General features: G+C 48.4%; 1 protein-coding gene across 4 annotated transcripts in view; it reads left to right on the forward strand.

Moving 5' to 3' along the window:
• Positions 1–6,981: 6,981 nt before the first annotated feature.
• The window catches only part of LOC142572280 (sodium-coupled monocarboxylate transporter 2-like), a 71,901-nt gene continuing 64,682 nt past the window's right edge, over positions 6,982–14,200 (forward strand). For 2 of the 4 annotated variants that reach the window (XM_075681267.1, XM_075681266.1), the window contains exon 1: positions 8,466–8,600. In XM_075681267.1, coding sequence (XP_075537382.1) covers positions 8,513–8,600 — 88 coding nt within the window. In that variant the 5' untranslated portion in view covers positions 8,466–8,512. Of the gene's footprint in view, positions 7,378–8,465; positions 8,601–12,768; positions 13,467–14,200 lie in introns of those variants that run through there. The other 2 variants (XM_075681268.1, XM_075681269.1) reach the window with 2 other exon arrangements.

Genomic DNA, 14,200 nt, shown 5'->3' on the forward strand with positions numbered 1-14,200 from the left:
GCTATAGCTCACGAAATCTGTGCTCACGTCACAATGCTGGCCTATCTGCAATCCTAGAAGTGCAATACACCCGGCTATATTTGTTAGAAATATCCATTCGTGGTGTTCTTTTAGAGGGCTGTCGACCAGCCTGCTAGTATTCCAGAAGCGTACGCTAGGCTAAAAGCCAGCAGAATGTTCAAGCACGGCGTACACCCGAATGGCCTTCACCGTTATAACTTCTATGTCATGTGCAAGCAGCACGTGGGTGAAGCAACCCGTGCCGCGCATGCGCGCCTGGCACGGTCGAAGCAGCAGAGGTACAACAGTAACGGTATGTATGCTGCAACTTTCTGGAACACCTGGAAATGTTTTTATGGCTCAACCTTTTCGAGCGATACCTTTTACAAGCAGGTATTTTCCCCTTCGGCGCAGCCGTACGGTGCCTCGGCGATGACGACTTCCATAGTGTCTAGGTGCTTATAAATAAATAAGTAAACGAAACAACAGTAAAATATTTGCAGGAAAGGAGGCATCACGACCGGTACCGAACATGAGTATTATTAGCATTTATAGATAATGACGCTACATGCCTCTGCTAGCTGTCACCAGAACATTGTCATTAGGCAAGCAAGCAAGCAGCAAGCAGCGGCCGATCACCGGATGCATGAAACGATGTACATGATACGGAATAAGCAAAATCGTAAATTAAGATACCTGGTTCTTCAGAGGTACAAACATCAAGCCAGGTCCTTCGGCGAACAGCTGAGGCTGAAAGATTGGGGCGAGGGGAAGCGTAGAGCTCAGGAGTCTTGCACAGCTTTGTTTCATTTTCAATGCAAATCTCTATACAGACGTGCGGTGACTAAAAAAGAAAAACCGTAACTAGCATAGCGAGCTGGCCATGCTTCTTTGGTTTCTTGCACAGGAGCCGACCCAACCAAGATGCGTAAATACAGCATTCGACGAGGGGGCTCCATGCAAAACTCAGTTTTAGACGTTCCACCGTGAGTCAGTACTTAAAGCCGTACATGTATGCCGAACGTAGCGGTGTTACAGGAAAAGAAATGTTGCATTGATTTGATTTGCACCGCAAGGGTACCCTGACGGGACTTTACATGAAGGGCATTATATTTGCCCCGTGTGTACCTTAGCATGATGCCAATAAAACAAAGCTTTATGGCTTGAAAAGGGAGTCGTTGGTGTTTGGGGACGTCCTGAATATGCGACAGACGTAGTTCTCTCGAGTGCAGAGTCATGCAGTGCATCGTCATGTTTTGTGAAGGCCGGCTGCTGCCTAATGCATTCACTAACAAGCAACTTGCAGCGGTGCAAATAAAAAAGAAATTCACCGTTGAAATTCATACTACCTAATGCGAAATTTGAGCTCCACTGTATATGTGTTTTCATTCCCCGATATATTTCATTTCCCGGTGCGAACAATCTGTCTCGTGCGGCACGTTGCAAATGGAGAGACGTGTGGCGTGACTGCTTTGATATTCGTGACAAGAGGGCGCGATTCGCAGCAGCCACTTCAGACAGAGCTTCACTGTGCAGCGCCTTGTTTCCATAGAGAAGATGGATGGATGGATGGATGGCTCTTATGAGCGTCCCCTTTGTAACAGCGCGGTGGGTTGCGCCACCAAGCTCTCGCTATTATACTGCCTATCTAGGTTAAAAAAAGAAAAAAAAAGAAAGAAACATAGAAAAAGCCCCATGATGAATTCCCATAAGCAAAGTTTCTGAACCCCTATTGTGAACTTTGTTTTTGTAAGCCTGCGTCGTTTGTCGTTTCCCTATTTTTCTTCCACCACTCTTCGAATCGCCTCTTACTAATTTCTATTGCGGGCATGTTTACTTTCCCCCTGCTCTCGCCGAACCCAAGGCCTTCAAGGAGGCCAGTGATTCCTAAAGCGACCGCTGGGCAGATATCATCACATCCTAGTAAAACATGCTTCATCGTTTCCCTAGCTTTACCGTAGCAAGCACATGCGTCTTCTTCTTTCTTATATCTCGCTTTATAAGTGCGTGTTCTAAGGCATCCTGATCTCGCTTCAGAAAGTAGTGAGCTTCTGTTTGAGTTATCATAAATTGTTTCTTTTCCATTGCCGCCACCCATGAGATTATCTCAGCCTCTCTGACTTTCCGCTTGACATTCTTTGTTGCTGTATTGCTCACCATACAGGCCGCATATTTGCTGGCAAGCTTCCTAGTTCTTTTCCTCCACTGTGAATCAATGTTATTCCTGTACAAATACCTGAACACTCTCCCAGCCCATTTACTATCTTCCATATTCCTCAGTCGTTCTTCATAATTAATTTTACTTCTTCCATATTCCTCAGTCGTTCTTCATAATTAATTTTACTCTGAGCTTCCCTCACTGCAATACTTGTCCAGCCCTTCACAGCTTCAGCCCTGCACAGCTTCAACCGTGCACAGCTTCAGCCCTGCACAGCTTGAACCCTGCACAGCTTCATTTGTAGCCTTCCCCTGAGCGCCCAATGCGAGGCGTCCCACTGACCTTCGGTTGTCATTGAGTCCTGATTGTACCCCTGATTTCAAGCAAACAACCGCATTTCCAAATGTAAGTCCTGGAACAATTACACCTTTCCACATACCCCGGAGCACCTCGTACCTATTGTATCCCCATAGCGCTCTGTGTTTCATTATGGCCGCATTTCTCTTTCCCTTTACTGTTATTGTTTTTTCGTGTGTTTCCATATATCTATTGCCTTCGTTTATCGATATACCAAGGTGTGTATATTCTTTTACGCGAGGTATTTACTGGCCCTGTATTGTCACTGTCTGTTCGCTACTCTGTCACGACGTGCGCTACTCTGGCGCTATCTAGTAGCCATGTCAGAGCCGAGCAAAGGTTGAAGCCCTTTCTCGTAAGTGAAGGGAAGGCGCGGCGCTGGCGATTTTTTTACGAATCACTCATGAGAGCGCTGTAATGGCGGCGCATTCGGGCGCACTGAGCGCGCAGTCACGTGATTGGTCTGTCCGAGAGGTTGGCATGCGTCGATGACGTCAAGCACACCATCTACGCTGACATCACCTTATGGGGCTCCGGTGGCTTTGAGGGCAGAGTCGAAGAAGCCATGCAGGAGGCGATCGACGTGATCGAGGAGTATCTCCGCCCCACCAGACTTCGATGCCCCCCCTTCAAGTCGGAGCTTCTGCTTTACAGAAAAGAGAAGGGAGGCAGACCCAAAGATTAAAAGCCAGTCTCCGAAAGCAGCATCAGTCTTCGCACTTGTGACGGGGGGGGGGGGGGGGGAGTGATACCCAGGGTCGACGTTATTCGGGTCCTGGGCATGTAAGTTTGTCGAATTCAACGGCAGGAACGGAACGGCTCTCCGCAAGGTCATCGCAAAGACGGACAACGCTTTCCGCTTCGTTCGCAGAATTGCAAACCGGCACCGAGGCATGAAGCAAAGCAGTCTCCTCAGGCTGATCATTGCCTTCGTACTATGCGACTTCACGTACACGATTTCTATGCACAACTGGCTCAGAGCGGAACGAGACAGCTCAACGCTCTCATCCACAAAGTAGTCAAGAGGGCTCTTGGGCTACCCATCAGGACCCATACCGAAGATCTCCTCAAGCTGGGGGTGCATAAAACTGCCGAGGAGATTGCCGAAGCTCAGAAACGCGCGCAACTCACTCGCCTGAGCACCACAGCGGCAGGTAAACGCATCCTCGAAGAGCTGGGTTAACATCCTGCGGGATTCCCCGTGGTCAGTACCCCGATCCCTAGGTGCATCCGAGACAAGTTCGAAGTGGCCCCTGTGCCCCGAAACGTCCATCCCGTCCACAACGAGGGCAGACGCAAGGCCAGAGTAGCAGCCATCCTGACAGATCAAGCAACGAGACATTAGAGCAAGCTTCGTCGACGCCGCGGAGTACAGCGATGGGAAGACCTTTGCCGTCGTTGTGGCCGACTCCAGCGGCAAGATTTCCAACAGCGCCTCCATACGCACTTCAGATCACGGAGTCGCCGAGCTAGCAGCGATCGCCCTCGCCCTGCTAGACGGTCGTGGGTCCGAGATCTATAGCGATTCGAAAACGGCAGTTAGGGCTTTTCAAAAGGGTTGCGACGCCAAGCAAGCTGCTCGTCTTCTTAGCAGCTCGTGTTCACATGCTCTCACGCATCATTCAATCTTCTGGTTTCCCGCTCACGTAGGGCCTGTCGAGGGTCCTCCCCCGAACCTCAATGAGTCTGCTCACGAGGCTGCGCGTGACCTCACCAACCGCGCTTCCTCTGTAAGGAGCGCCGACTCCCCTCCTCCTATGCCACAGGGACGCTCCCGCTACTCACAACGAGATTATTATATATTTCTACACGTCCGGAAGGGTCTTTCCACCCCCTCACCCCAAGTTGAATAGGGCGCAAGCCGTTCCGCTTAGACTTCTGCAGAGCAGCACATATCCGTGTCTGTCCGTTCTCAACGAGCCTTATAACCCGACGTGTATCGCCACGACGCCTGCCCGTCCTGAGGGCAGATCTCCACTTTAACGAACATGCTCTGGGAGTGCGGGTCGACATACCCCAAGTTCATCAAGGAGGAGTGGGACTCGCTTTTGCTTAGCCCCGCTCTATGGACAAGCAAATCCTGGCTGTCCGGCGTGCCCGCGACCGGGCCGGTGCGCTAGACCTGCCGATCTCGACGTGGGACTAGCCGGGTGGGACTAGTCCGTCCTCGCCGGACCTGCAATGAAGTTTCTTCACTCACTCACTGCATGCCGGACCTGCAATGAAGTTTCTTCACTCACTCACTACGTGACGTGACATCTTTTTTTAACTCCGCGGGCTTTCGTTTCTGCCGAATAAAAACGGCTACGCTAAGTCTATCTCGTTGGAAGTACCTGGGTTAGGCAAGTACTTCCACCTGCCCACTGGGCAGGGCAACATCCACGTACCTGGGTGGGGCAGTATTTGTGAAACTCCACAACATTCCTATTGACGCCTGAACGTTTCAAGCTACATTTAAAAAGTTAATTAATTTATCTCGGCTAATTACTGAAAAACGAGCAAAAGATGGTACTGTAAGTTTAGATAAACGCTAACAACATCCACGCGATTTCTGTTCTGAAGAACGCATAGGTTTTCTCAAAATCTTGGTCCAAGTTAGCTGGAACACCATATATATATATATATATATATATATATATATATATATATATATATATATATATATATATATATATATATATATATATATATATATATATATATATATATATATATATATATATATATACGCAAAAAGAGAGAAAGAAACCAACCCATAGGACACCGAAGAAATTAAATGAAAAGCCCTGCTGAACGATGTACGTAAAAACTCCCCCATTTCTCTAACTAATATTTCCATTCTTTCGTCTAGGAAACTTTAGCCAGAAAGGAAGTAAAATTTTCTGTAGTATAACACAAACTATTTAAAACATTTTTATGTATAACAAAAAGAAATAAAGCATTATCAAATCATTTTGGTGAAAGAACAAAAAAAGTGAAAAACAGAAAGGTATGTCCCTAAAATCCTACACCTTTTACAATTTATTCTTATTTTTTTTCAACGCATTTTTAGGGTACTGCGCTGTATTATCAATGTATAAGCTAGAGCTTAGTCCCTTACGCTTAGTCCTTAGTCCCTTGCCGTCCCTTACCCGCTACTTGTATATCACTGCCCGTGACAGCGCCGGAACCTAGCACTGCCGGTTTCTCGGGAGCGCGCAGGAAGTGACCTGCCCACGTGATGTGACCCCGCGTGAGCGTTGCAATCCGTCACTTTGGGAATGAGGTTTCTTCGGTGTCCAGAGCGCGCATTTTGCTTCGAACACACGTGCTTTTCGGACGGTGTCCCGATGGGATTTGTTGAACCACTAGCAGGGCCCTACACTATAATGGAAGCCTTTATAGTATAGGGCCCTGCTACCATCGGGCCCTGTTAGGGAAAATAGATATTAAGTTATAAATTATTTTGTTCGATTGCCATTCTTCTGTGCCTATAGCAACACTGTGCCGTGGCTAACAAACGCACAGCAGCGAGCCGTAGCACGCTCACCATGTGGACGCGTGCCTTTTTCTTCAGTCGGTTGCGATGCGACACCAATGGCAGCGCGGCGCGTGATAGCGCGTGCTGACGTTTGTGTGTGGTTGGGGCTTAAACAGCGTTTAACGAGCTCGTGTGTTCTCGTAAGTCCTCAGCTGGTTTCACTTTGAGCCATTTTGCTTCCGACTTTGCGGAGCCGCACGCGCAGGAGGATGCGCGGATAATCGCAGTCACCTGCCACGTGACCTACGTGCTCGAAAAACAAATGCGACGTTTCTATACTCCTTTTCAACATATGTAGGGTGCCACGCTGTATAAGTTAGTAAGACTTCTTGTTGTAATTACGTGATGTTGTTCTTCTTTTAGGCTCAGTTACAAATGAAAAAGAAAAGTTTACTCCTTAAAGAATGAACAAAGTAGTGCTATACGGTTGTTAACACGCTGTTTTTAGATCATTTTGCGCTTCGTTGTTTTTCTTTCCTGATTTTTCTTTCGCGACCACGAAGCTTGACCATGAAACGCAAGCAACGATAGATTTTGTTGACGGAACTTCTTAGGTAGACTCCACAGCGTCCCACGCTAAGTACGAAACGGAGTACAGTCGAACGCCTCCATAACGAAGTGCTTGGAGCCTCCAAAATCATTCGTTATACTGGTCGCTTCGTTGTAAAGGTTGCGCTGCGCACAGCTCGCAGCACTTCGTCACACAGGTCATTTTGTCGTGTAGAGACGTTTGTTGCAGAGGCGCTCGACTATAGGTATTTAACCACTCCTCGGGAAGCATGCCTTGTGAAACGCTCCGCAAAACTGCGCCGTCGCGCGGAGTGGAAATCCTGCTTAGGGAGTCTATAAAAAAACAGCTGGCGTGAAGACAGCTTGCGATAGGGCACCTTGCCACCTTTGCTCGGCGCATTCTGGAGTCAAAACGTTCACCTCGTGAGGGCAATGCAACTAATACGCCGCAGGAATGCGACATGTACATGAACGCGACGATCGAGGCGGAGAAGCATGCAGGCTGCTGTGAGACAGACTGCTGAACCACATTCGACGCCACGTCGAGCTAGTTTCAACTGCAGCGCATGGAAAAATGAAGGGTGTGCTATACGTTCGTGTGGTGAACGTTTCTGACGGTCGATTTTGTGCCGCTGCAAACTCGCGTCGTTCGTCGGACTGATTGTTCACGGGGCTTCTGAAAGCTCTGCAAGTCAACGCGTCGGCAACATCGCCCGGCGCACCCTAATAGTTGCCGCCCCCGTCGCAATACGTGCTCCCTTTTCATACGGCAACCTTTAGCAAAAGCTTCAGTGTGAGAGTGACGCCACCGACGAGAAAAGACACTCAAAACGTACGTAGAACGTTTATACCAGGCGTCTTCATTCATATGTTCTTTCTTTCTTTCTTTTAGTGGCACTAGCACCGAGTGACAGAGTGGCACTCTTGTTTCATGCGCAGCACCTCTGGTTCACCTCCTGTGACGATGGGGGGACGAAATTCAAAATAAATCAGAAAGAGATAGAAAAAATAGTACAGCACAACATTCACAGGTTTCATTATAGATATCATATCAGAGCATAAGTTTAGTTGCAATTTGAGTCACTGAAGTGTCTGGAATAATCAGAATTAAGGTAGAAATCACTGATTACAGCACACCAAAGCACAGACTGGTATCGTAAACTTTAGAGACCCGCTACGCGAGCACGACTTTGGCGAAACGCCTGGAAACCCGGAAGTAGAAAGCAGAAGTAATGACACCACTAATGACGACGCGCAACAAGGTGGCATGATATTTAACCGGCTAATTAATGGAAAATAGTTGCCTGGCATAGACAACATGTGCCTAGGAGAGGTGTTGTGGCGTCGCTCCCTCCTCTCTCGCTTATCCTCTCCCGGCGCGCATGTGCTCGCTCGCTTGCTTGCAACAGCAGCGCGCGCGCGGTCGTTAGATGCTCTGACGTCAGCACCGGAGAAGGCGCGTAACGTGCGCTTCGTGTGCGGCTCGCTATGGAGCTACGCACCACCATGTGGCGCGCGCTGCGCTTCCTCCTCACCCTCTTTCGCTCCTCGCCCGCATATCGTGCCAGGGGAAAGACGTACGCTCGCTCACCTAAAGCCCCTTAAAGGGAAGCTGAAACACTTTTCGACAAAAATGAGTTCTCTGCGGCATTCTACAGTTTTGAGTCCCCTGAACACGAATATCTGGTTAAAGAAGGGCGGAAACAAATGCAAGCGGCTGTTTTTTCAAGAAAACGCGCACCAGCGCCTCATAGCATCGCGCGAACGCCGCTGTTCCCCGTGATTGGTCGGGACCGCTGTGACGTCACTCGCGGGAGTCGCCGGTCGGCGCCGCCGTTTCAGAGCGTAGCACGCTGTTCTGTTCTGGCTTCATAGCTGAGTTGTAAGCATTATGCAACGTTCTCGCCGTCTCGGACAGCTTGTATTTTCGCCGTACATGTTCGAACCGACAGCCGATACGGACAACGATGGCGGCAACGGCGGCAACGACGATGTTGAGCGTGCCAACATCGAGAGCGATTTGTGCACCTTCTCGCGCGTTGGAAATCTTAGCTGGTACGTACGTTCTTTTTTCATGTAGCTGCACGTTCCAATGACGGGAGAAAAAATGCGCTAATGTGTCACTGGGAACTTGCTGCTGGAATAATGCCGAAGCACTAACCACTCATTAGATTGTAAACGCGGGTGAAATTCCGCGATGTCAAGCACCTTGCCGCTGCTTGTCTAAAGTCCCGTGGTTTTTTGAGTGTTGATACACGATTGCGAACATAAGTGCCGCGTTTCAAAGCGCGCACATGCAGTGCTGCGAGGTACAGTCACGGAAGTAGCTTATCATACACATCCAGAGATGGCCAGAGGTATTATATGTGCAATATTCATACTATGGTTCGACGACTTTGCGATTGTGGCTCGATCAAGAATCGGTATGCGTGCTCCATGCTAGTGTTGACATAAAGATATTAGGCAGTTTTAGCACCGCCGTGTGGTAAACACGATAACTGCAACCGTATGTCGAATGTCACTAGGTAATCCTATACTCCATTTCATACCTCAGGTGCAGCGCTGTGGTAGCTACGCACGAAGTCCGGTCACCAAAGTTTATTACTGCGCACGTTTCCGTCTATGCTTCGCAGCGTGCCAGCGGCGTTTGCTCGCGCGAGCATGCACGTGAAGCTGCCGCGACGGGCAGCTTCACGAAAGAAGTTTGCGAAAATCGCAAAAGAAAACAAACGTGAGCGGCGGCGGCGGCAGATCTCTCGTAGCGTCGTTCAGTAAAGCGCAGGACGGAAAGATGCATGCCAGCACATGCCAGCACGCCGGTCCGGCAGCTCGGTCCCCGCGAATGACGTCACTCTCGCCGGTTCTCTCCTCTGGCAACTACCTCACCCGGCGCTCCGGGAAGCGATGGGGGCGTGTCCACGGGGGTGATTTAGAAAGCGATTTCCGCCCCTTAGATTAACAAAACGAAGAAAAAAAATTTCGTAACCGTAAATTATTAGGTCTGTTCTTCCCTATCCCAGCAATTCATGGAAATTGAAAACCGTTTCAGCTTCCCTTTAAACTTCGTAAAGTAGCGGCACGCTTTGAAGAATGCCGCCTCCTCCTCGCTCGCTCTGGCCGAGGCCGACGCCGCGTCGCTATTGGCCTAATAGCATCACGTGGGCCGTCGCGCCGTGCGACCGCGCCATTTTTACTCGAGAAGCGTCTAGGGAGTGGCCAGGAGCGCATGTTGGCGCCGTTGCTACGCTCGAGCAGTGTAGGCGGCGCCACGGTCGAGAAGGGAGCGTGAAAGAGAGGAGAAACGAGGAGGAGCGAAGGCGGAGGAGGAGAGTGTCGCTACTTTACGAAGTTTAAGGGGATTTAGCCTAACCGAACGAACACCAACGCCGAGATGCGAGTGCCACTAAGAGACACTTAAGTCAAAGATTAGGGTCACCTACCTCACAACACAGGATTTTCTTTAATTGTCAGTGGCAACTTCTAGCCATTGAGATGGATTACTCGAAAAGGCGGACATGACTTACACGAAAAGTCAAAATGCATAATTGAATCACTGCAGAGAAATCACTATTGAAGGGCTTATTCACACCGGCGACTCACAGAGGTGGCGCAACCAAGTTAATCCCCCAGCGACCGGTCGCAAGTGCGGGGTCGCAAATGGTCGCTTTGGTCAAAAAAAAAAAGCGACGATTTTAGGTCAGTCGCTCGCTGCTCGGTTTTTCAGTCGTGCGACTGGAGCACAAAGTGCAATGCACAAAGCTGCTTAATCTAAACAGCGCCGCAAATGTAGGGGGTCGTAATCTATCGCTTATCGATAGATTAATCTATTGCTTACGCTTATCTATCTGAAGTGGCGGTGCGAGCAGACATGAAGGGCGTCAGTCGCGAGGCATTTCCGTTTGGCGGCGGGCAGATCGCACTAGCCGTTGTGAACATCGGTCGCCGTCAGTCTCTCCTTGGTCGCCAGTCGCGGTCGGTCGCGTGCCTTGTGGCTGTCAACCGCAGGTGTGAATGCGCGCCGAGCTTTTTTTTTTAGCTAATTGCATTACAGGATATATTGCGATTTATCAACTGTAGCCGGGGAGTTTGCAAGACATATCCACTGGGAACGAATTCTGAAGATGGCACCGTTTTCTAGTTATGAGCCATCAAAATTGCGGTAAAAATGCACATTTGTTACGCTTTTGCGCTTACCCTTTTTATCAAAACGCCGTTTTATGCATTGAAGCACAAAAATAGCTGGAACACCAATGTATTTCGTAACACACTATGCGAATGAATATCTCGAGACTACTGTGTCACCCCGCCATATCGTTTCAAATGGAAATGTCTTGCGAACGCACCAGCTACAAAAGTAAATTGTAATATGTGCCGTAAAGTAAATAGTTAAAAACTTAACTAGTAAATCTTTACTACTTATTGGATTATTCATTTGGATTTATCACGCTAGTAATGTCTGCCATTGAGCAATCCAGCTCAATGACTACAATTAGGCTACCCGCCCCATGCGATTATCTAAATTCTGCATAGTCTAAAACAACAAAAACAAAAACAACTAAAAAAGATCACCTGGTATATCAAACTACACAAAGCGTCCCTTAGAACACTAATTATCAGCGCGACGATCAGTATCAATTTAGCTACATGTCGAACAACTCTTGGCTATATGCTCTTAACTAATCCTAGCCCTAGAACACTGCAGGCTATGAGGAGAGTTCTGGAGGATACAGAATATTTGAAGAATGCATATCAAGCTGGTTCATTAGGTATAGGTAGTACTGTACAATAAATACTGGCCGTTCAACTTGTTGCGATGCGAGTTGTTAAAGATAAAAGTTATTTGACGAATGTCCTATGCGTGATGGCAACTCAGCGCACGATACAGTTTAGCACAATGCACAATTGCACGGCGCACAATTTTTGGCTGCATACACCAGAAGGCATATCAGCAAACGATGCAAAGCTGCTAAAGCTTCGAAAACTCAGCTGGAAGCTATGGAATATTACACATCTTCCAGCTGGGTTTTGAACCTATACCTTGAACGGGACATCCCGTTCAAGGTATTGTAGTGGGTAAGCCACCTAATTACGTTCGACTTTAAGTCGAGCAAGCACTGACTTAGGAGTGGCATTTTCATTCGAACTATACTTTCTTCTTAATGACAAAGCCTTTAGTGCAATTCAAAAAGACAAGAACGTGACAGAGACACAGGACAACCGTACCAACTAGCCCAAGAATCAGCCTTGTTGAACTATACTTGTCCTAGGCCAACGGATGGAGGCGTCCTTCGCTGCAATTTCATTTGTTACAGACTGCCCCACGCCCGTTCCTATGAACCATTCTCACATACGAAGGGATATTCATTCGGGCCAGAGGCAAAACACACACTAAAATAAATAAATAAAAAGAAGACACAAGACTTACAGAGTCTTTGGCTGTTTGTATAAAAGCATTTTTCTTTATATATTTTATCCTTGATTGATTGATTGATTGATTGATTGATTGATTGATTGATTGATTGATTGATTGATTGATTGATTGATTGATTGATTGATTGATCTTTTCTTTCAAAGGGGGGAACCCAAGGTCTGTGAGGGCGATGAAGGGGCTTTTTCAGACGGTAATTGACTGGAAAGTTGAGTTTATACTGAAAGTTGATTTTCTTGACATGAATAAGGTATACAATTACACATTTTAGGATCCACCAAATTTCCACTCGATCACAGGATGGCGCCTTGGCCAAAGTTCGTGGTTTGTATACGACTGGTCCTCTTTACTGAGGGGTACCTTGTCAAAAGAGAGACCAATAATCCACCAGCCCTCCCCCCCCCCCCCCCCCCCCCCCCCCACCTTCCCGCCCGCACCTTTTTACCGCTCCGAGTAGGCCCATCAGACTTCCATATTTGGCAATAAAAGCAGTGCGTCACGGTAATCTGTACATTTGGAGTGATGGTGTAGCCATTCTCACGATTTAGAACGCGGTACGTTGCTAGAATGAATAGGCAAGGTCTGCGCAGCAGCTCGAACACGTAGCACATTTGTGAACAGATTGCGCGTGCCTTAAAGACGAACGGACTTATTCGCTGCGGAGCCAGAGCCCTGCGCCCATGGACAGCATCGAATGTGCAGTGTAGCCTGTAGCGTGTATGAACCCTTGTGCTTCACCGAAAGTAAGAATTGTGTGAGGACTCGGGCCCTTACGTGGCTATCTTATATTTCACCAACCTTCTTATCCAGTGATAAGAGGAAGAAAAAGGATCATAAATGTACCTCAGGCGGAGCGAACGCCAGGAAGACTTTGTATCTCAAGAAACAGCTACAACTATATAAATGCGTTGAGTTTCGGTGAACGGCACCCGTAATTTCGCCATCACGTAAGTTGGAAAGGTGTAAAGGCGTTACCCCTTGCTTCAATGGCGCAGCTATCAATCGCATACTCCAGAAAAGAAAAGTTCGTCTTTGTCCAGCGCTCGTTTATCAAAGGAGATGACGTCCGCAGCCACGATTGCGCGGGTCGATAACGATGCAGGCGACACGATCGAACGTACACCACCGCGTTCGCACGTTGTACTACGTGTGCGCACGTTTTCCCTGGCGCATTCGAAGCCCAGAGAAAACGCCGATAAGAGCAGGGCGCGCTTTCGCCTCTCGCACGCAGCGGTATTTTCTCGTCCTCTTCGCGTTCTTTCGCCGCCCTCTTGCTCAACACCGCACCAAAGGTCGGGAGCTCAGGCTCGTGTATAGCCACGATACAAAGACACGGGCGCGCTCGAATGGGACGTGTAAGGAGAATCGCGTCTTTTAGGAAGCTGCGAGTGTGAGATTACAGCTCTGTTTGAACAACGCGCAATTTTGACGGCTGCCCAGCGGAACGCATCTTCATCGCTGTACAGGCACGAAGAGATTCCCGTTTCAATCAGGTATGGATCTTCATCCGCCTCAATGACCGTGTCGATGTTTTACCTGCCCACCCGCTGTGGTGGCTTAGCGGATATATGGTGTTGCGCTCCTGTGCAAGAGGTCGCGGGATCAAATCCCGGTCACGGGGGCCGCATTTCGATCGTGGCGAAATGCAAAGACGCCCGTTTCTCGTGCGTTGCGCGCACGTTAAAGACCCCCCCTGGTGGTCAAAAATGATCCGGAGTCCCTTACTACGGCGCGCCTCATAATCGAATCGTGGTTTTGGCCGATAAGACCTCAGAGTTCCTTCATCCTCAGCCTACTCACCCCCCCCCCCCCCCACGCGTTTGGCGTGGCTGGTGGCTAGTATCCCGGCGGATATATTTTTGGACATATATATATATATACAAATGTTATATGTGAGCCGATTAAAGTAACTGCGAGAAGATTTGTATAGCCGTTGCATGACGAGAGCAGGAAACAAACAGACGCTTTTCATGAAGCACGTCGATCTATCAATGCCATGGGGCTCTGTACTTGATGGATTCTTTGATTTTCTTTATTTTCTTTGATTTAGTCATTCGCTATGTGCCACAAGTTTGTGTGCTCGTTCTCGGGCAATGCCCCAGAATGAGTATATTCCACTGTGAAGCAAGAGGTATAGAAGCCTCAAATGTTGCTTAATATGTGCCGTACTTTTCTGCGCATACACCATGTCATCACCGTTCTTTACTCGACAAGCACTGTACACCCT

Source organism: Dermacentor variabilis, chromosome 2, assembly GCF_050947875.1.
Source record: "Dermacentor variabilis isolate Ectoservices chromosome 2, ASM5094787v1, whole genome shotgun sequence".
NCBI lineage: Eukaryota > Metazoa > Arthropoda > Arachnida > Ixodida > Ixodidae > Dermacentor > Dermacentor variabilis.